The 22,158-nt window shown below is 38.5% G+C and overlaps 2 protein-coding genes across 2 annotated transcripts in view; both read right to left on the minus strand.

Annotated features, from left to right (window-relative positions):
* Nucleotides 1–22,158, minus strand: part of LOC144645275 (uncharacterized) — a 91,354-nt gene that overhangs the window by 46,797 nt on the left and 22,399 nt on the right. Inside the window, exons 2-4 of the mRNA XM_078504790.1 lie at nt 17,576–17,658; nt 16,377–16,563; nt 15,883–16,084 (exon numbers count right to left, since the gene is read on the minus strand). Of these exons, the coding sequence (XP_078360916.1) occupies nt 15,883–16,084; nt 16,377–16,563; nt 17,576–17,658 (472 nt within the window). The remainder of the gene's footprint in view (nt 1–15,882; nt 16,085–16,376; nt 16,564–17,575; nt 17,659–22,158) is intronic.
* On the minus strand, nt 9,474–15,590 carry LOC144645864 (venom prothrombin activator pseutarin-C non-catalytic subunit-like). The gene is made up of 11 exons (XM_078505396.1): nt 15,539–15,590; nt 15,203–15,420; nt 15,017–15,025; nt 14,566–14,673; nt 14,104–14,284; nt 13,310–13,533; nt 13,009–13,128; nt 12,354–12,504; nt 12,023–12,110; nt 11,562–11,611; nt 9,474–10,134 (listed from the first exon to the last, which is right to left on the minus strand). Exons 1-11 carry the CDS (start codon nt 15,588–15,590, stop codon nt 9,746–9,748), a joined length of 1,590 nt encoding a protein of 529 aa, XP_078361522.1. The 3' UTR covers nt 9,474–9,745.

Consider the following 22,158-nt stretch of genomic DNA (forward strand, 5'->3'; position numbering starts at 1 on the left):
ATCAACGCAATCTCCATTGACACACAGGTTACTTGCACAATCGTCAATATCTGATCAAACACACAACAAGGGCATTTCAGTTAATTTCTGCATTTCAGTTCTTATCAGTTCCTGCTGCAAAGCAGCTAATATATAAACAATAATCTGATCTCCATTTCGAGAGAAAATGTGAAAGAATATTTGTAGTGACATTATCTGATCCGAGAAGGAGAAAATTAAATCACCCACTAGAACGGTAGTTTGTAAAATTTGCAGACTTGAGAGCAACACATACCTTGCTCTTGGTTTTCATAAAAACCTAATGCCAAACCCTTTCCTACTTTTCGGTGTGTTTGTAACCCGAAAAAAAATAACCATAAACAAACAGATGGATCTCCGTAAGGGATGCTGGTAACCTTAAGAAAACACATTAAGTATATTTCGTCAATACTAAGAAAATTGGTCCACTGGCTCTAATCGGCTGTCTAAGTGGAGCGGGATAATGTTTGTCGGTTCCAATTTTGGCCATTTGTTTTGTCTCAGTTGCGTTAACGTCACGCAGGTTTTTCTACTCCAACATCAGTTCCGTTATATATGACACTTATACGTTACAATTTAATTGCAGTATCCTTACTTGTTTGGCACTGGACTCCGGTGAATCCAGGGATACAATTACAACTGAATTGATTGACTTCATTTAGACATGTGCCTCCATTGAGGCATGGGCTGCTGGCGCATTCATCAATATCTGTCAAATATGATTAGCAGCTGTCAGTAATTTCACCATTTAATAGGTAGATTTAAGAGACCTGAAGTTCACTGTCTGTCATGACGAGGTGTCCGTTGATTAGGCGTGTATCGATAAAGCGGGGGAAAATTAAAGCGCCGCAAAATCCACAATTTAACTAACATGTATCACACCTGAACGAGATGAAAAGACAACAAGCTCTACTTACCAGTGTCACAGTTTACACCTGTGTATCCCGGATGACAATTGCACGTGTATTGATTCACATCATCGACGCAATCTCCATTGGCACATGGGTTACTTGCACACTCATCAATATCTTATTACACAAAGAACAATAATGTTTCTTAATTAATCGGGCGTGGCCGATTTATAGTTTACCCTTTGGTCGTCCTAGACGGTAGTCTCCTGTCGGCTAAAAATGACGGGGATAGCCTAGGCCAATCGGTTTCATTTCAGTTTTGACAGTAAATCGTTGTAGGAACACTGCGTCGACTTTTGGGCTAATCTGCAATCTGGTTCTCTTCTTTGCTTCGGCGGGAGGACAGAGAAAAAAGCTTAAGGGGTAAAGTACTAATAATCACCATTGTGAAACTGTAGTTGCTTTGACAAGTTGAAGCTATTTTTGTAAATAAAAGGGGTAACGTCATTCATGTCACGCAATGTTTTTGTGGGAAACTTTGAAACTAGACGCTTTGCTGGTTTTTACAAATAGCAGTGTGATCTGGCGGTACATTTTTTTCTCCACTTTAAAACTATTTTTTATATATTTAGCAAGGGGTATGTCGATTTTCATTTCCGCACAGTTGGGCGTCAAAGTCGCCTGTCACAAAGAGTAGAATGTTTGCACAACTTGGTTTGGATATATTTTAGATTTGACTAGTGACGTTAGTAAGACACTTCTCAAGACGTCAGCAAAACATTGGCAATGTACAGTATTGGTGTGAACTTGAATGGAATTTTTTACGAGATCAGTAAAGCTATCGAATGAAAAGATGACTTGAAAATGAAAACTTCGAATAATTATAATTAAATACCAATTGAATTTTAGATGAGAAATTCCGGAAGTGACATCTGTGTTCAAAACAGGAATTTTTGTACAACTTAAAGTTCCGAAGAAAAGACCACATGTTTTGTAAAAATCACAGACAAACATGATCAGGAAAACAAAACAGGCCAATGGGTTTTATTCACGAAAATACAACTTTCTTAAGAAAGAGTTTGTAAACAAGACAATGGAATCGAATTACATTTCACACGAAATTTGCATACATTTGAACTTGCAAAAGAGAAGTACCTCTGCCGAGACATAATAGCGAGACCTTAGATTAATAATTATTGTATTCTGATCTGCTTGTTATTTTTTATGCATTAACTATTTGAAAGTGGTTCTCATCGATGAAAACAAAACGGTTTTTCATTCACTGCTTGAAGTATTTTTAGACGTGAAAACATTCGCTTAATCAAATTACATTCTGCACGAAATATTTTGTATCCATTTGTCCCGAAACTTTGAGGAAATTGAAATCTTTGTGGACAGTACTGCATAAAAGCAGTTCATAGAATTGAATAAAAAGATAAGAACCATATTGATAAAGGAAATTTTAAAACTTTATTTTGGCTCATTTTGACGAAATTCAGGATTTTCAAAGACTGCCAGTAAACGGCTGTATCTTGTCTGTCTCTAACGATTTTGCTACGGTTTCGAACGAGCTAATTTTTGCAACATGATATCATGGTAGCGGGCAGAAGTCGGTTCGTTCTGAATTTTTCAATACGGTATACAAGTTACAGGTCAATATACAGACTCTCTGTACAGTAAAAAACGTTTTGGGAACAAACCATTGTGAACTTATTTTCTATGTTGATCAGTAAAAATCCTTAGTACGACATGTAGTTTGTTATCAAGTTCGTTAGTACGTTAATACTGCAAGGTGTATAACCTCAGAGAATTATTATCAAGTGTGTTTTGTTTTATTAGCGGTTTATACTCTAAGGTCTTGGCATGGGAGATCAAAATTAAGGCACATTTCTGTTATTATCTGATTGCTTGGCACAGATTAGTACGATACTGAATTGGTTAGGAAATGTAAACAAACATTAAATTGAATGAGAGTAGAAAGGGAGGGACAGGTGGGGTTGAAAGGCTAAGGAGATGGAAAGGGAGGGAGAATTAAAATCCATGCTTGGTTATATCACGCAACCTTTGACTTCTGTTGTTTTCTCACAAGAACAAAACTTAAGGTGGGGTTCTACCTGAATTTGAATGGAACACCTCCAAACAGTTGACCCTCTCGCAAGAGCACTCCGGGTTGTCAGGAGACTGTTTGGTGTCCAATTTTTAACTTCAAATTCAAATTTTAAAATCACATTAAATCTCTAATATTTCTTATTTGTCTAAATTTTACTAATCCTTTGAGAAAAACTATCGCCTCCCAGGCATCTCCCAAAATCGTCCAAAAATTAAGAAAATACTGCAAAACAAATATATATGGGATAAGTAAAGCTTTTTTGGATTCCTTGAAACGCGGCTGAAATGGTTTTCAGTATTTTCCAGCCCTTATACTTTGGGTCAGTACTACTATTCTTCACCAGTTGCTATTACAGTAATGGTATGAAACAAATACGTAATCATTGGTCAATAAGTTGTGATCATTTTCTTGACAATAGTAGTTACCTGATTAGGGGTTATATACTGTTCCATTAAAGTGTAAGGGATTGAAAATACTGAAATGCGTCAGCCACCTAAAGCGTTGGAAAAATTGGTCTTCAGGTAAAAACCCCGCCTTTATTAAGTATCGCGAAAAGGCTGCACTTTGCTAAGTGTTACAAATTTATATTTTCTAGACGTATAGTTCAATCGTTAGTTTGTATTGTGCGAAATATATTTTTATAAATTGAGACCATTATGTCATTAAGTAATAATGCAATCTTAAAAACATTCCAGATTTTCATTATTAAATAGAAACACGAAAAATTCAAATTTGGGAAAACAAGCCTGTCAAAATGACGTTGCCATGGTGATTTCAAGTTACTGGCATAATAACTAATCCTAACAAATTATTGCGAGATAAATTTTAGATAAACGCGCAAAGTTTGGCAGCGTTTGGTTGAATCTTGAAAAAGTTATAAGCGTCCAAAGTCAACGCGGGCCTCAAAAGCCCCCCCCCCCCCCGGCCTGAATAGGATTAAGTGACTGTTTTTCCAGTGATTTTTACTGTACTGTACCCTGCCTTTCAAGTCAAAACAGATAGCTAATTATTAAGTGCCCGATTTTAAGCTTCTCAAGCTTCTCAAGCTTCTTGTTAACAGATTATTGTACACGTTGATCCTTATAGGTTTAACTAGGGCACATGCTTTATTGAGGAAAATTGCGAGAGGTTGTGTTGCACAGGGAGGTTCGATTGTCTGTACTTGGTAAGACCAAAAATTGGTCGATTCATCCTTTCTTGCCAGCTGAAAGCTTCATTTATACCATCTAAGGCATTGTGCAGTTCGCAGAACAAGTCTATCATTTAGATAATTAAAGTACAGTTAGATACCTTGCTAACATAACGTAATGAAACATCCTTCAAAAGGGTACTGGAAGGAAGCTTCGCTTACCTATCTCACAGTTGACACCTGTGTTGCCCGAATAACAGCTGCACGTGTATTGATTCAAACCATCGACGCAATCTCCATTGACACACGGGTTATTTGCACAGTAGTCGATATCTGATTAAACACACAACAAGGATATTTCGTGGACGTATTTTTTGCTTGTATAGTTTTTAGACTTAAAAGCAACAGATAACCTTCTCTAGGTTTTTATAAAAACCTTCTGTCAGACTTTTTTAAGCTATTAGCTACATACGTTTGAAACAACAAAATTAACAAAAATAAACAGTTGGATCTGCGCAAGGGATGCTCGTAACCGTAGCTTTAAAAGCACATTAAGTAAATCCTGTATATCTCGTCAATACTACGGTGCTGAGTGAATTGGTTTATTGGTTCTGGACAGCTGTCTGAGTGGAGTGATATTTTATGATGTCTGTCGGTTCCAATTATGGCCATTTGTTTTGTCTCAGTAACGTTAACGTCACGCATGATTGCTCCTCCAATAACAGATCAGTTATGTTATGACACTTACGTACCTGTTTCGCACTGGACTCCAGTGAATCCAGGAGTACAATTACAACTGAATTGATTGACTTCATTTAGACATGTGCCTCCATTGAGGCATGGGCTGCTGGCGCATTCATCAATATCTGTCAAATATGATTAGCAGCTGTCAGTAATTTTACCATTTTATAGGTAGAATTCTAATTGTAACGTGCACATGCGACATTTCCCAACGGAGGATGATGATGCTGCCCTGCTAGAGAAACAAATAAAGCGTGGCATTCAGAAAGCAGTGTCCACGTGAACGTGCAGGGCCAAGACTGTCAACATTCGACAAACTCATTCATATAATGTGAAAAACATAGTATAACATCATTCCTTTGCATAGAGAACGATTCCTCTCACAGTAACAAGAACATCGTCAAGAAAATGAGCGATAACCGTCAAGTTGTTTACAATGACACCGTAGGGAGCATGCACAAAAGGTATCAACAATGAATCCGTTTAAAGCTAAAGTTAACTTAGGAGAATTTTTTTAATGTCAGCTGAAGGTCAAAAAAATGTCCTTCGTAACGAAGTAACTGTCGATTAGGCGCATGTTCATTATTGCAGTTTTCAGTGAAATGCGAACTCTGAAATTCAATCCTCGACCAACGGTTTGTGCTTTTTGCTGCCGTCAATCATCTGAGCGGACCTCACGGGAAACAGAAGTTCACCTTAAACGGGTCAAAAGGTCACGTCTGTCAGTTACGATTGGTAGATTTTGATCCATTTTGTTTGTTTCTGTTCGTCATGGTTCGTTAGCAGTCGCCATTATTATGATTGACGGCAGCGAAAAAGGCAATCGATAGTTGGATTTGAATTTCAGAGTTCGCATTTCACTGAAAACCGCAATAAGCGGAGGTAAACTGTGCTGCCAAATTCTCCTGAAGACGTTACTTGTATCACAATACGCCAGTTATTTTCACCCTTGAGACTGTAAGGGTTCTCCACTTACCAATTTCACAGTGTACGCCTGTGTTTCCCGGATGACAGTTGCATGTGTATTGATTTAAACCATCGATACAATCTCCATTGACACACGGACTACCAGCACAATCGTCAATATCTGATCAAACACAAAACGAGAATGTTCTGAACAGTTTCTTGTGCGCATTAATTGGTTCTTACAGGTAGGCAAACTTAAAGTAACTAAGTTATGAGCATACCATGATAAATAGGTAGCACCACCATGTTGTGGGGGGCGTTGTTTCCGTCCGTGATGAAATTTCCATCACATTTTCGCCAAAATTACAAATGTGCAATTTACTTACGGGGTTACCGTGATTTTTATTTTATATTCCTTGTAAGGGCACGTGCCTATATAACGTGTGCTATTGCAAACATAGCAGAGATAAATTCTGGTTATTTGCAACCGTCGTTTCGGCGGATGCTAAGAAATTTGGATGAAGTGGATGAATATAACATCTGATTGGGTGTGTTTGGTAAGAGCAATATTGGTCGAAATAGTTTTTTATCCAAGTTTAAAGACTCAGTCAGTGTGAAGCCAAATGCTCCATACACGTTTTCCATACTCGTGATCAATTAATGTAACTTCCCAAGATTTACAAACATCTTTTTCCTCCATACAAAATATAATGTTGTCAAGTGAAAAAACAACCATACATTATCTAATACACCAAGCAATTTTAAGAACATATCTATCATTCTGTCAATTAAGGATTACTTATTTCACACTGGACTCCAGTATATCCGATGGGACAGATGCAAGTGAATCCATTCACTTTATCCACACACGGAGCTCCACCGATGCAGGGATTGCTGGCACATTCATCAATCTCTGTAAGATGTGATTAAAAGCTGTCAGTTAAGAATGGATAAAAAATTTGCCTGTAATTTTAGACTCACGGTCACGTATTGTGACAAATTTGTATGTCCAAAAGTTCTATAACGTTATCAAATCCGCCAAACAAAAAAAAGCCAGACAACTCAAAGAACTGACTATATATCTAAAAACATTTTAAATTAGTTGCGTTGACAATGTTTTGAGGTGGTGGTGTGGCGCAGTGGTGAGAGCGCTCGCCTCCCACCAATGTGGCCTGGTTTATATGTGACCCTCCACGGGAAAACAGGTAAAAAGGTGATGACACGGGCACGCTAATTTGACACGCTAAACAAAGGAAAATTCTGTTAACACGCAAGCACCGTGTCAGAACGCACGAATCATTAAAATTTTCTTTTGTTTTAAATGGCACGGAAAAAACAAAGGAGCGTGTTCAATCTAACAAAGAAGTGTGTCAGCATTTGGAAAACAAAAACAGCGACCAAATGACACGCTTAGCGAGCGAAATGACACGCTTAGCGAGCAAAATAACACACTAAGCGAGTGAACTGTTTACCCTGTCGAAATGCACACCAGACTACTAACACGCTGAGTGTTTTCACTTTCCTACCGGGCGGCTCGTCGAAAGTTCCGTGAAGACATTTTGAACGGTTTGTTCGTATGCGCCTTTAAGAACATTGTTTGTACATTTTACTTCTAAAACTCATGTTTCTCGAGCGAAATATTTTAATCCCTCACATGGTTTCCATGAAAATACACCCCCGACATTTTCAGAGATTCCACTGTTTCCAAAAGCGAGACATGCTGGCGGCAGTGTTCAAACGTAACTTTGCACGACCACCGCTTAAAGGTGAAACGTTTGGCTTAATAAAAGAACAGATATCCGAGACATATTTTTTCACATATTCAAAGAAAATAACTTTCATATTTACATGCAACTACACCTCGTGATAACCCAAAGTGCCGCCGCCGTGTTTATAAGCGAATGACTCACATGTCTCACTTTTGTTAATTCGGTTCGAAAACGTCTCGGCTAATATTGATCGATTAACTCGCTGTTTGTGGTTGTAGGCTTTTGCTCTAGCTTTTGAAGCCATTTTATGATATTTGCTCCATGTGAAACGTACAGCGAAATCGCTCTTTTCGAACTGAAACACTGCTTACAGACGTCGGAAACTAAACATTTTGCAGAGCACGAAATCCTTGACCAAATAAGGAATCAAATGTCAACAAAACGCTATCTGATCGACTGCAAGCGCTTTTGTGTGAAATAATATAAAAGTCGGTTTTATTTAGGCCAGCGATTTTTGCCATGACTATTGGAACTTTTTCAATCGAGTTTTTTCTTCCTTTGATGAAGTTTTAAATACAAAACGGCGTTTTCGCTCGAGCATAAGAACGATCGTGAGCTTACGCTCCGCCGGACTAGTAAGTTACGTTATTTATACACTAAACTTAAAAATTCTCTTTCCCTTTTCTTGCTTATCAGTTTTATAAACAATTATTTTCATCATTGGTTCTCTTCCTTGCTCTGATGAGAGTTTTTCTCCGGGTTCTCCGGTTTTCCTCACTCCACAAAACGAACACACTCCTGAGAGCTCTTCCGTGTTACGTTGGTAAATAAATAAAATTTATATTTTTACTTTAAAGGGCAATGGCATTAAAATCAAATTTATAAATTATGTAATTATCATGTATAGTAGTAAAATGGCTGATGACTCCTCCGTGTTAAAACACAGATTATCTATCACACTGCCTTACCTTGAAATATTAGAGGCAGTAATTAAATTAATTGACTAGATATTGAGGAAATCAATCGTGTAGTTTCGTAAAAGTCGAAGGATGTCTTCCACACGAAGTTTGGGATTTTTAAGCCGTGCTCTAAGACTAAAAGACTATGGCGAGCCGACAAAAAGTCGATTTTAATACAACATAGCCAGTCATACTCAAATCTACTGTGCACCTTGTCTACAATGGCTCCCTCTGAATCCAGGAAAACAATTGCACTTGTAGCCTCCATCTGGTGTTTTTGCACATGTGCCATTGTTACAGGGTCTTGCCAGGCAGTCAGCTTTGATATCTGTCGAGGAGACAAAGACACGGGGTCGTGGGGATATTTATTTCATATTCCTTGTAAAGGCACGTGCGTATATAACGTTTGCTATTGCATTTTAGCTGCAAAGTTACCTTCAAGTTTTAAAGCTGCGAGTTTCCGTCGCCTACTTTTCGATGTACTTATAACAGCTAAATGGAAGAAACTAGCGTAGAACTTGCAAATGTTTCCATTAGCGTTGGCCTATTAGCCAGCCAGACAACAAATTAAAAAGGCCACAAATTGGTCTGTGGCAGCATTCAGTGGCAGCCATTTCTCTTGGTTTCTTTTTACCTGTGTTCAACCTGCCGAAAACAAGTTAATTACGTAGTTCCAATTCGCGAAACCCTCCTTTCGCCGCAACTTTCCCGCTACTTTCATAAAAGACCTGGTTCATACTTTTAGCTCTGCGTTTATCAAGCTATGGATGCACTTGCGAAGTTTGCAGAGTGCTCATTTGAAGCTAGAGTTGCTCTCGGCATACGGCTCGAGCAACTCTAACGCATCTCTCGTGCTCGTCCAACTTCCCGCCTGCTTCCATAAAGTCATGCATACCGTAAGGATAATCAATCCAAGAATAAACCATCTTCCAATCAATTGCGCCACTTGGTTTAAAAAGTAGTCCTTTGGATGAAGCTGAGAGAAATAAACACAAGCTTAACAATACAACGGTTACTTTGACGTACAATACATAAAAAGGTAAAAAAGGTAAAGCCTGCTGTCGAGCCAAGTGGCTCATCAGGCCGGAGCTTATCCCGGTTTCTGTAGCATTAGGCGGCTAGGAGTATTGCTACTCCTCCCTGGATGGGATGCTAGTCCATCGCAGGGGTACCCCCAGCAGTAAATTCGCCGGTACCCATTTATACACCTGGGTGGAGAGAGGCACTATGAGATTAAAGTGTTTTGCTTAACAACCCAACACAATGACCCCGGCCAGGTCTCGAACCCGGACCGCTCGATCCGGAGTCCGGCGCACTAACCATTAGGCCACCGCGCCTCCCACATAACTGTGCAAATATTGTAGCAATAAAGAGCAACGACAAAGAGCTGTCAGATAATTACATCCCCACATATCGATACTTGCAACGGATCGTCTTCTCCGCTTTGATGAAACACTGGAAATCGGCACTGTTAAGGCGTCGAACGGTTCATCTAGACTTCCTGGCATCACAGGAATGAACGGCACTTCAGTGGCTGTAATCAATGATGGGGATTCCTTGATTTCGTACCAGATCCTATTGTTAATTCCATTCCATGTCAGGAACGGGGAAAACTTGCTTCGTATGTACGTCTTTTTGTTGGTGGATATCCCATAGTAGACGTTGTCGATGGGGTCGAATGCAAGGACATTTAGAACGTTTTGGTGCAGATCTGTGAATAAAACAAAACTGCTGTGGAACTAGTTCAGTCTGGGGTGTACTGACAATTTTTTTGTATCCAATTTAACTATGGAAAATGCTTCTTCTCTGCCCTGCCGACTGTCCATATGCTTCCTTAAAGCGTTCCTTAAAGCCTCAACCTTCCTTAAAGCCCCTACGCTTTATTGAAAGCGCGAAGAAGCTTCCGCGGAGGTGAAAGCTTCATTGACTCTTATATATAGTTTTGTTTTCAGGGCTGCTTAATGGCAATTAACGTTTGCAAAGGAGGGCAATTTAATGGGAACTAACACCATTTTTAAATATGTTTTTTTTTCTTCTGGGAGCAATCGAGTAATATAAGTTTTTCGCAGTCATCAATCACAAGACTCCGTTGGGCTTAACCCAGAAAATAGAATAGCAGGGATGGTAACGACGCTAACGAAAACCACCTGGCTTATAGTTAATCGTCAGAGAAGGAATGCAAACTTGTTCCAGCTGTAAGCAATTGGAACTACCTTATTCTTACTAATTTTCGCGCGTGCTTAATTTCGCGAAAACTCGGGAGCCAATTTTCGCGAGTATTAATTTTCGTGATTGCAAAAAAAACATTAGAGCAAAGTGTATTTAATTTCGCGATTTTGTCAGTGTTTTCTGCATAAGTCGTCAATGACTAAGGAACTACTGGAAAAATACAAACGGCTGGTTCAATATAACTACGAGGAGCCTGCAAAAGGAAACTTTGGCGTCTGTACTAAAGAGGTCCTGGCTGATTTACAAGCTGAAGAAAACAGTAATCAGAGAAAGGGTGATAGTCGAAAACAAGACGTAAAGATATTTTCAAGTTGCAGTTCCAAACATTTAAAATTTTTATTGTTTTGATACAAAATATGGTATCAATTTTTGCGTGTTTAAATTTCGCGCAATGGTTTTTTTCGCGTGTATTTAATTTCGCGATTATTTTGAAATCGCGAAAATAAGTAAGAATAAGGTAATACGTGTTCCTGGGTATTTAGTATTGAATATCTTGCACTGGATAGTTTTGAAGACGAATTCGTGGCTAAAATGTCTGTACTCACTGCTAGAGCAGTTTTCAATTGAGTGTCGTAAAACCAAAACCAAAGTAATTACTCTGGCCAATCACAAAGGACACAGACAATCCAGTGAACCAATCAAAACTCGAAGCAAATACATGTAGCCGGCACGAAGCGCGGAAAAACGTGCGCGAGCGAGTCACGATTGGTTTTGGTTTTAGTTCTGATTGGCTGAGAAAGTGGCGCGAGATTTTTAAGCCAATCACTAAGCGTAGCAATGAAAAACCAAGGCAAACGCAATTAACTTTCGACACTCAAGTGAAAACCGCTCTATGAAAGGATCGATAAACTCCAGTTCATCGTCATGCTCAGTTATAGTGATGTTTTAATTAAAACATATTTTGCTTACCATGCCACGTTTCTCCGCCGTCGGTACTTCCTTTGCAAGGTCTTTCAAATCTGAAGAAAAAATACCATTTATGTTGCAAATGTGCCCCTGCAAGATGTGTATAACAAGAATCAAATGTATATTGTTAAGTATTAACGGGTAGAAAAATTGACTGAAGAATGCATGCAAGGCAGCAAAATTTCATTCGTCGCCCTTGCGAGAAGCTGTTAGGAAATGACGTTGACACTCTTAAGATCTACGAAAGATCTACAAACGAACGACATGAGAGCATTCACAATAAGGTGGAATGCCCATTCACATGCTTTAACTTTTCATAATACATTGGTGGGAGGCGAGCACCTTCACCACTGCGCCATTCCAGTGTTTTAACGTTCGGGTTAGTATAATTTCAACATGAGTTATCATAGTTTATGATGAGTTGGTTCACTGTTTATACATGATTTAGCACAACAGTCTCTTACTTTTTCACTTCTGTATTACAGACAAACATCGTGTTGGTAAATTCCTCCAGCAGAAAACTACGACCGAGGATGGCTGGACTTCCACCATCTGAAATTGATTACGCATAAATAAACAAACAAAATAATTTTTAACTACAAAAAGGCGATAACAATATAGGCCAAAATTTTTGCAATGACAAGGTGAGATTTACCTAAGCACAATACACGTTCAGCCTAATCACATATTTTTTCGCTCCCAGACAACGAGAAAAACATCATCCCCCTATGTTTAGGGTTTTTGTTTTTTTTTTTTTTTTTTTTTTTTTTTTTACCTCCGTTGGTTAAGTCTTACCGGAGTCTGGGTACCAGAAAAGTTCCACCCTCATGCACGCCATATTGGTGCACGCGTCGGTCTGGGGACGAAACCGAACAAACTGCGCGTGAACTGGGAACAACAGCTTGTGTCGAACCGCCAGGTTTCTTAGAGGACTTCCTACGAAAAGCTGAAAAATGGCAGGAAAAAAAGAGATCATTGAATTAAACCTTTAAACGCAATTGACAGCATGCCAAGATTTCGGCCGATCTGAACGGAGAAATCTTTACTATCTGATATTCAAATGGTCATCTTAGAGAATTTCATCATCTAAATCTATCAATTTGATTCATAAACAGCCATGGGCGGGCTGGGGTAATGAAATATCGATACAAGGAAGAAGGTAACAATAATAGTGGTCGATTGATATTGGTGCTTTCAATTTCTTTAGCAATATGTTAGAGAAATTGAAATTGCCGGCAGTGTGGGACACTGGTGGGTGAAAATAGGAACACTCAGTTTAGAATTAGAAACAAGTTTATACCACTTTTTCCTGGCCAATATGCCTACTGTAACTAGGATCTAAAAGTAAATGTCATCTCCTCAATGACTTGAGGATGAAATGTAGTGGTTTACTATTGAATGCCATGGCAAACGGCAAATATGTGTATGATCGACAGGTTTAACTCGGTACCTTGTTTGCTCCATTGGCGGTGTAGTATACCCATGAAGCTCCATCGGTACTGTACTCAAAGTAGAATGACAACACGGAGTTTGTGCTTTCTGATTCGTCATGTTTGCTCTGTACTTCCAACTTGGTATAAAAAGTCAAAAAATGCTTTCGATAACAACTCGAATAGTTAGATGATCTAATTACGGTAATTTATATGCCAGCCTCCAAACTTCCTCCGGAAAAAATGTACAGACAAACAAAGAAACACGATATGGTCTCAAATGAAATTAACTCGTGTTATTATATTTATACTATAACTTACCTCAAATATGAGGTAGACTTGACCCAGGTCAATCTGTAAATATTCTGACGAGTCACATGACACAGCGCACCACGCTCCCCCACCCGACTGCGAGTTCAGCCTGGAGTACTGGGCACTATATTCAGGGCCTTGTTGTGAGGACGAGGTGAGCTGGTTATCAGTTATGACTCCTGATTCCATTCCCACTCCCACGGGCACTGGAACTGCAGGAGGAGAACAATCACCTTATTATGAAACACTGTGTAATTTTTTGAGATACATCTTGCTGTTGCAAAAACTATTGTTACTTGGCCATTGTGTTTTGGTTTGGGTATTGTTTATTGTCTTTTGAAGATTTTTGTTTTACTTTATTTGGGGATCGCACCATCCGCAACAAAAGTGGAAAGCTTTGCCGAATTTTCTAGACTTGCCGAAAAATATCTTTTTGAAACGGGCAGGTTTCTAGCCGGCTTGGATATTTAGCAATGAGTCATTGGTTTAAAGGTGATAGTTTATACTACGAAGGGGGGGGGGGGGGGCAGTTTTATTGTTTTTTACTTTCTGTTTAAGCCCTGAAAAATAGTACAGAAAGAGGGCCCCAACCACAAACGAGGAGCCCAGAAGGAAAGTGCGCATGCTCTTTCCAAAAATGTTTATAATTAAAAATTTTGTCTCCATTTGTTTTGAGTAAATCAACCCCTAGCAAAAAAATATTTTTAAAAAATAATATTTTTAAGTTCTGAAAGATCCTCTGATTATGCCGGGATATGTTCTAATACACGCACCAATCAAGGAAAGTCATATTTTGTCTTTACCTTTTTTGGCCTTGCCTTTTGCATTTCCATCGTCTAAGCAGCCATACAACTCGACCTTATAAACAGGTTGTTCTCCTCCAGGTTTTTGAAAAGGCGGAAAGATCACCCGAACGAAACGGGCAGTGGCCGTGAACTTTAATCTTCTCATTACTGTTACGGTTCTGCCAGCACTTCGATCAACCTTGGAAAGCAACAATACAGGAGAAAATAGTTATTAACTCAAGAGGCCCTGGGAAGCTAACACGCATCATAAGACAAATAACGTATAGTAGATTCCACGTTAAAATTCTTGAAATTATACCACCTCTTATGCAGCTTTGAGGGGCTAACAGTAGGGAAAGCTGGAAGGCTGACACTCACTCAATCCTGAGTGAGTGTCCGCCGGAAGGCTGATAACACGGGTTTACAACATTGTTAAATATATAAACGAAAAACTTAACTTTTAATTTTAAAGTTCCTTACCGCTGTATCAATTCCATTTCTCTTCTCTTTCCACTCCAATCCATCCTCGCTGAGTACTAAAAATATTTTGTCTTTTGGAACTTTTGGAGAAATACCTTGAACTACAACCTGGAAAAATAAATCATTACGGCAAGGTTGTTTATTTTGTTACAAAGTGAATACAATGATCGCTCAAGGAATATATACTACAACAACGCAAGATTAAAACAGACTTTAAAGTGACTCATAACTTATTATCTGGTCCTTAAAAGAACCTTTCTTTCGGTAGAAAAGAATGCTTGAGACATAACATCATAGATGATAGATAGTCTATTGGTCTGCAGAGTGAAACATGAAGTTTCCATATTTGGGCTCCTGACTATAACAATGGTTTTAAGTGTGGGTGGGCTACGCCTATCCAGAGACTTAAATATCTAAAAAAACTCTTCAATAATAGCAAACCTGTTCTCACCTCAGCAGCCTACAACAGTAGAAGAGGTATAGCAGCACCTGGACTTAGAATCCGGACTACCCTGCCCCGGCTCAATTATCCTATTCTGACCAAAGCCGGATTAGCCACATGGCAGTCACGCTAACCAAATAAGAGATAAATTCACCCTTTGATTTAGATTAAGTGGAAATATCTAACCATTCTCACCATAAATTTAGTTTGAATGGCATCTCTCAGATCAACTTGAATAAAATGGACATCGTGTAATTCTCCTCCAGATCCCCTGAGTGGGATCCAACCACTGAGGTCGGCTTCAAGTTTTGCGCTGTAAGGCAGGAAGGTCCTGGTTAGACTGGAGGATGCTGTTATCTGACTGTCCTTTGTGCCTCCGGAAGACAGGCCAAAAGGCCCAAAGCTTTCACAGTCTACAAGAAAAGAATATAAACAGGAAATCATAAAATGCATTTAAAGCCGCCCTCGCGACCACTCTCAAAAGCAACCACTCCTCTTTCAGCGACTGTCTTCACGAAAACCTGTTCTAACTCTCGTTTAACGTTGTAATTTTAAACTTCTGTAAGCGACCATATTTGATCATCTTTGGGATTTATGAACTATGTTTAAGCTATGCATTATTGTATTATAAATATGCACTTCTTTGAAAAATCAGTTTTCTTTTAAAATTCCTGTTGGCATCAAATCCCAAAAAGGGTTGGTTTAAAAGAAAGATGAACCGACTTGCATGACCCGTATGCTTACGATTATTTTTATAGTTCATAATTAGACGTGATTTTGAACACAATGCACTTTTCTACAGGTTTTTCTTTGTTTCATTTAGTGTTTTTGAAACACTAAATAAAACAATAAATGAGTTACAACTTGTTAGTTACCTGGACTGTAGAACGGGATTTGCGTCGTGACCACTTCTGTTTGTCCAACTAAAGACCCTGGTCCGCATGGATTTTCAATTTGGTGTCGCAGGCTCACTACACACGGCGCGTGATGAAATGAGTCGTCAGCAAAACCATCGTCTTCATGCACGTGAACTGCAATTTGCACGCTCACATTCTCAGAGGTCAGCAGTTCATTAAACTGTTGAAAGTGAAACAGTGAACTACGTAAATATATAATCAATAATATTTATCATAGAAGGGTATTCAGTTGTTTAAAAGCAGGGCGAGCAAACCATTAATATCAGAGAATACTCTGCATAACGTTTTAAAATATATTTAAGCCTTAGCACATTTCCTTTCCGATGGCAATCTACAGCTCTCCGAAAATAGCTAACACAACAGCAGAACTTTAACATGTTGTGGCGGACGTTACTGGTATGTTTAAGCAAATAAAAACCAACAAGTGATTTGTCTCCTTTTCTCTTACTTACCTTTAACGCTACTAGTCGAAAGTTACCCTCTTGTGACTCAGTGACGCCATCGGGAGAACGGGTTCCGTTGGAAGCGTAGTTGTCGTAAACGATGTAATTTGGGATTTTGAATTGTAAAACCAGGTTCGTCATGTTGTTAAGCGCTGGGTATTTGTGTGAGATGGAGGAATAGACAAATGCCTTTTTTCTAAAGGAATAAAAATGTAATATCTCCTATTAGGCCGTTCAAGTTATTCTCATGCTCTGTATCGCTTGAAGTTGCTTAAGGCTGCGTCTCATATAATCGCCCCGATCGCTTCTCAAGGCCTCTGTCACTTCAAAACCTTTTTAAACGATCGGGGTGAGTATATGAGAACATTTTACAGGCGATTGCTAATGTCTGCGGCGATTGGGACGATCGTCCGTGTTCTATCCTCCTAGCTACTATCCTTTTTATCTTTCTCGCTTTTAGACTGCAATAACGGAGAAGGTAGGAAACCACGAGTTTTGCTTTTTTATCGAAGGCGTCCATTGTATTGGATCTAGGGCTAAAAAGATTGTTTTTCGTAGGCCATCGCTCATACCAGGAGATCAGGACGATCATATGAGAACCCCCAATCGCTTCCAATCGTTTCGATCGTCCACGATCGTCTCTGTATTTGCAAACGATCGATGCGATAGAAACGATCGGGGCGATGTAGATGTACTACAAGTTTGGACAATGTCAGTTGGTGTAGCAGTCGTTTTTGACTCAAGGGCGCGAAAGGCGTGTTAAAACGCGTGTTAGTAGAAACTCAGCCATGTTCTATTGGAAATCCGCGAATCTGATTGGTTCTCCCATTGTTTTCTATTCGCCAATAGAACACAATCGCGCGCGCGTTGCTCTTTACAGGACCAATTTTTTCTTGATTTTTGGCTTAAAAGTACATAAAATTGTAGGTTTTGGACTACAATTCTTTACTGTTCGTTTACAGTTTCTTTTACGGTTTCTTTACTCGCTCATAGAAACTCGGGCTCGTAGTCTAATTGTTAATTAGTCATCAAGCGTTCACGCGCAACTCGTAGTCTTGACTTACTGTAATCTAACAAAGCATTACCCTTCGAAGGACTATTAGTCAATAATATGTTCTAACAATCAGTGAATATGTAATTGTAAGTGTAAAAGAACGGAATTTTTCAGCTTAAACTCTATCGTTCAGGTGTGAAACCAATGTACATACCCTGGAAAGATGGGCTCTCCTGGCACTTTTGACGCCTTAAGCTGAAGAGAAGCTGATGTTTCGCCAACTATCAAGACTAGTAGCTGTTTAAAAAAATTAATAGCTTGCTCATAAGTAAGTACTAAGTAACTTTAATTCACATTTTTTAAAGTTGTCAATCGAGGAAACCTGTGTTAAACAATATGTATCAAGGTAAGGTAAGAAACAGATTTGTCTATATAGCATGCATTTCATTCCCCATAAAAACATGGCGCTAGGTGCGAAATAACCGTTCAAACACATCGAACCAAAATTCGGTGAAAAAACAGGTCTATTAAACCAGGCGTAACCAGACCTTTGCCATAGACGAGGTAGGATCTTGCTAGGGAGTTCTGGGGGCATGAGTCCAGAGAATTTTGAAATCTAGATGCTCTGAAAATCTTTCAGAGACATTTTTGATGACGTTTTTTTTAGAAAAATCAATCTTGTTCAACCGGGGATAATTTTCCCAACAAAACTTATTTTGGTTTTAATTTTGGGTAAAAATCTAGTCGAGGCAAGTGCCTCGTCTTGCCATTTGCTAGTTACGGCCCTGAGAAAACAGAATACGATATTTACATTTTTAATTTACTTTTGCATTTTCAATTAAAATCAAAGAAAATTGATGTTATTTGATTGTTTGAATGCTATGATTATCCCTGCTAACTGACACATCATTTTTTGGAAACTCACTACAACAAAATGTAAATGCATTCAACGGTTTCTACGCATTCATTTCAATGTAGCTTCTGAGAGTTTGGTAGTACAACAAGATAGTTTCTCCAGTTAACAATTTATTTGTTCCTGCCACCTGCCTTCTCCACAAGATTCTAAAATGTGTTGGATCAATAAATATGTTTTGCAATATTGGTAATTAAAGTTTGAAGGAAATAAATAATTCACGCAAATGAAATGTTGATAGATACGGTCATGGCAAATTTCAATCCGCATATATACATCAGTGTATATATGTAGAAACGCAAGTGAAGATGAGCCAAAAATATTGCAGACATTTGACAACTAAGAACTATGTTCCAGCAATGTTTTTTTTAGTATTTTCAGTGTATACAATTAAATTAGTGTAAACCCTACTTTCGGTTTGTGAGTGAGTGAGTGAGTGAGAACTTTATTAAAGTGGCAAAACTTTATAGCCTGGGAATAATACACCATACTAATTAGGGGACACTACTAAAAACTAAAAACTACACTAATACTAATATCAATACAATAAAATATATATAAGTGATATAAAAATGTTTAACTAATTGTAAAATTATGACTAAAAAATATGACTTGAAAGGCTGGTTTAAAACTTTTTTGATGGGTTTATTGTGTGCAGTTATTGTTGCGAACGTGCCTGATACCTATTTCGTATTTTAGCCGAATTTTAATTCCGTAATGTGTTTGATAAACCTGTCGAGTATTTTCAGTCATGCAAACTGTTTAAAGATATATCTGACATTTTAAGAAACTTATTTTAAATGTTTTAAACTTTCTTTTTTAAGGCATAATGCTAAGGAATAAGGTCAGTTATTTCAAGTATGACCCACCTCAAACAAAAATAGTTGATAAGTTTTACTTCTCTGGAAAGAGCATCGTTGGTCTTTTTCCAACAAGGTCATGGTTACTCCGCTTGAACGAACTCTCTTAGTGCGGGCTAGCTACATCGTAAGCGAATATTATATTATCTTGATTGCTCAACCTAGTCGTCAGCTCACATCAACTGAAGTAATTTGAAGCGAACGAGTCCAGTTATTTGGATGAATCACAGCATGGTGCAAAGTGAAAAAATCATTAATGGAAAATCTGAAACAAAACATTCCTTGGCAGAAACAAAAAAGTTAAAACTGCCCGATCGCAGGCCTTATAAAACATAATAAATATTAATGAACATGAAACGATTTTCCATGTAAACAATAAAAAAGTTGACTCGCTTCCACCAGAGGGGAGCCTTGGCCGAAATCAGTATTTTAAATCAAACGTATCAGATAATTAAAACACACTAATTTGAAAGTTTATACTTCTAACATTCCTCGAATGCATTGCTTACGAATAAAGGTATTTTTGGCGGGGGATCTAAAAGAATAGGTGTTGGGTTTTTTCTTCTACAAAAATGACTGGAGAGACTTTTCCAACAAGTTTATTACGAGTTCGTTGGTTTTCACGAACTTCCTAGACCATTGGATTACTACATCCTCAAAGTGTAGCCATGATGGCGATCTTCATTTTCATCAGTTTACGCCGCGTGATACGGATCATTAATGATAAATCTGAAACTAATCATTCTTTGACACAAACAAAAAAATCAATCTTACTGATCGCTGGCTTTTAGAGGCGCAATTAATATCACTGTACACACTGCTGTGAAAAATATATGTCCATGCATTTTTTTAATTGACTTGCTCGAACGGGGACGTCTCGCGCCCAATTGCTGGTTTTCACTGTCAAGTAAAGATAATTACAGGAATATTTCAGGTTGTAGAAAGTAACGATAATTAACGTTATAAGTAACGTAACGTATAAGTAACGATAATTACAGGAATATTTCAGGTTGTAGAAAATTACTAGATAGTCTACGTGTCCAAGTCTCAGGTCTGTATGGTATTCCGTACTCGAGTTATCCGTTAAAATGTTCCACGGAAATTTAGAGAGCACAGTATGGAAATTCCATGCTGGAGTCCGTGTGAAGGGGCACCAAGATGGCCGCCGGAAATCAATCATCTGGCATTCACTTCTGCTATAAATACGTAAACGTAAACACTTACATAAACACTTCTTGTAAAACATCAATTGGTTAGATCGTTTAAAATCACAGGATGAAACATTTTTTAAGTATACGTGACAGCCTTCAGGCGGCCATTCTGATGTCGTGTGGCGCAAAACTCCGAAATTTCAAATTGTTATATCTTAAAGACAGGGGATGCTAACGAGCTGAAAACGTTCAATAAGATATATGTTGAGGACGTCAGGGTCTAATAGCCAGTGAAACTCGCGATTCTGGATTTTCCAATTTTGATGACGTCACGTGAAAATCAACAATTAATATTTTGTAAAATCTTAGGGCCTGTTTATATGGAGTAGAGTTGTCCCTGGTAGGAGAGTTACCCTCTCGCCCGCGCTATCTTTTACCGTGCGTTTATATGAGAAAGTCGTCCCTGTTGACCGAGGCAAAACTTGGCCCTGTCGGTTCAAAAGACTGGCGAGAGTTATTTTGTAATATCTATTAGTGATGACTATTTCTAAAATAAGGAACGCTGAATTGTCGACCAAGCCATTTTGGACAAATTTACCGCCGACTTCGATGTTGTTTTGGCCGATTGCAGCATTTGCGCATGCTCCGTATGTGTCAACTTGCCCCTGGTAGGCGATGCAAAAATAACCAAACTGTTTATATGGAAAAAAGTTGGCTCGCTCCCCAGGGTCACCCCACCTTCAAAGCGAGTGACCCTCCACCCAGGGTCACCCTGTCCCCCGAGCCAACTTTGCAATTTCTCATATAAACAGTTCGCAGCTATTTATTAAGAAACGTATGAAAAGCTCTCTCGCCTGGGGTGGCTCGGTATGGAGGGTAACCCTCCTACCAGGGACAACTCTCCTCCATATAAACAGGCCCTTAGCCCGATTGATTCAATGGCCATTGTTCCAATTGATTTACTATTAAGATGGGACAATTTCGTAATGTGGGGCGAAATTCAGGATGCTTATTTGGATTTTTTATCATTAAGAAGAAAAAGAAAGCGGCCATTGTATAATTGATCATAAATAATAAAAATTAATCGTTAGAGGAAATGTAGGGCAAAGCTTAAAACATCGTAATTTTGTCTTGCCTTGAATGTTTTGAGATAGAAACAGTTCAAAGTGGAAAACTATGACTAATCTCTTTTAGATGATTGTGAACCAAGCTGGAGTAAATGACTTAAGCGCAGCTTCAGTTATAGTGAAGAGCAAAAATACTGAAAAATTCTCCTTCTGAAAAAAAGCTTTCCTCAAACGCTGTTTTAAAACATACCAATAATTTTGTTGATATTTCTTGTCTCTTATCTGTTAAAATAACTGAAAGACTTCACTCTGATTAATCAAGGGCCTATGGGCTATTGTAATGATGTATCGTGAACTTCTCATTGTGCGGGGTGGGGTGGGGGCGTTGGCTTAGAGGGTTGTAATCCCCTTAATCCTCCATTGGATCCGCCCCTGCTCGGGAGTTTAAGCAACCGGTGACGTTGAGCACAAGGACAATGTCGATAATTAATATATATTATTATTATATTAATATATCTTATTTTACTTAGGAATTTCTCAATAATCTCAATTCATTCGGTTTGTTTATCAGTCTCATGGAGCTTAAAGCCAAAGACAGCGTTCTGTTTCAAACAGAATCATGAAAAGTTCACGGTCGTGGTTTATGATCCCCAAAAAGAGAATTGGTCATTTAACGTTGTCTGCGTAGGACGGCTATGAAATGTAGCTCACTAGAATAATGTATACTGAACATTAAGTTACAACTCGGGGGTTGAAAAATGTAAACAAAAAACAAGTCGAACTTCATTTTTAACACCTTTAAAATA

The sequence above is a fragment of the Oculina patagonica genome, chromosome 3 (genome assembly GCF_052425735.1).
Source record: "Oculina patagonica isolate OP01 chromosome 3, crgOcupat, whole genome shotgun sequence".
In the NCBI taxonomy this organism is placed as follows: domain Eukaryota; kingdom Metazoa; phylum Cnidaria; class Anthozoa; order Scleractinia; family Oculinidae; genus Oculina; species Oculina patagonica.

Excerpts from the sequence above, each read along its gene's own strand:
- LOC144645864 (XM_078505396.1), bottom strand. The coding sequence starts at position 15,590 with ATGATCAAATATGGTCGCTTACAGAAGTTTAAAATTACAACGTTAAAC. Across the intron at positions 12,505-13,008 it reads CCGCCAATGGAGCAAACAAG|CTTTTCGTAGGAAGTCCTCT; the intron begins GTACCGAGTTAA and ends GCCATTTTTCAG. Across the intron at positions 11,612-12,022 it reads TGTAATACAGAAGTGAAAAA|ATTTGAAAGACCTTGCAAAG; the intron begins GTAAGAGACTGT and ends TTTTTTCTTCAG.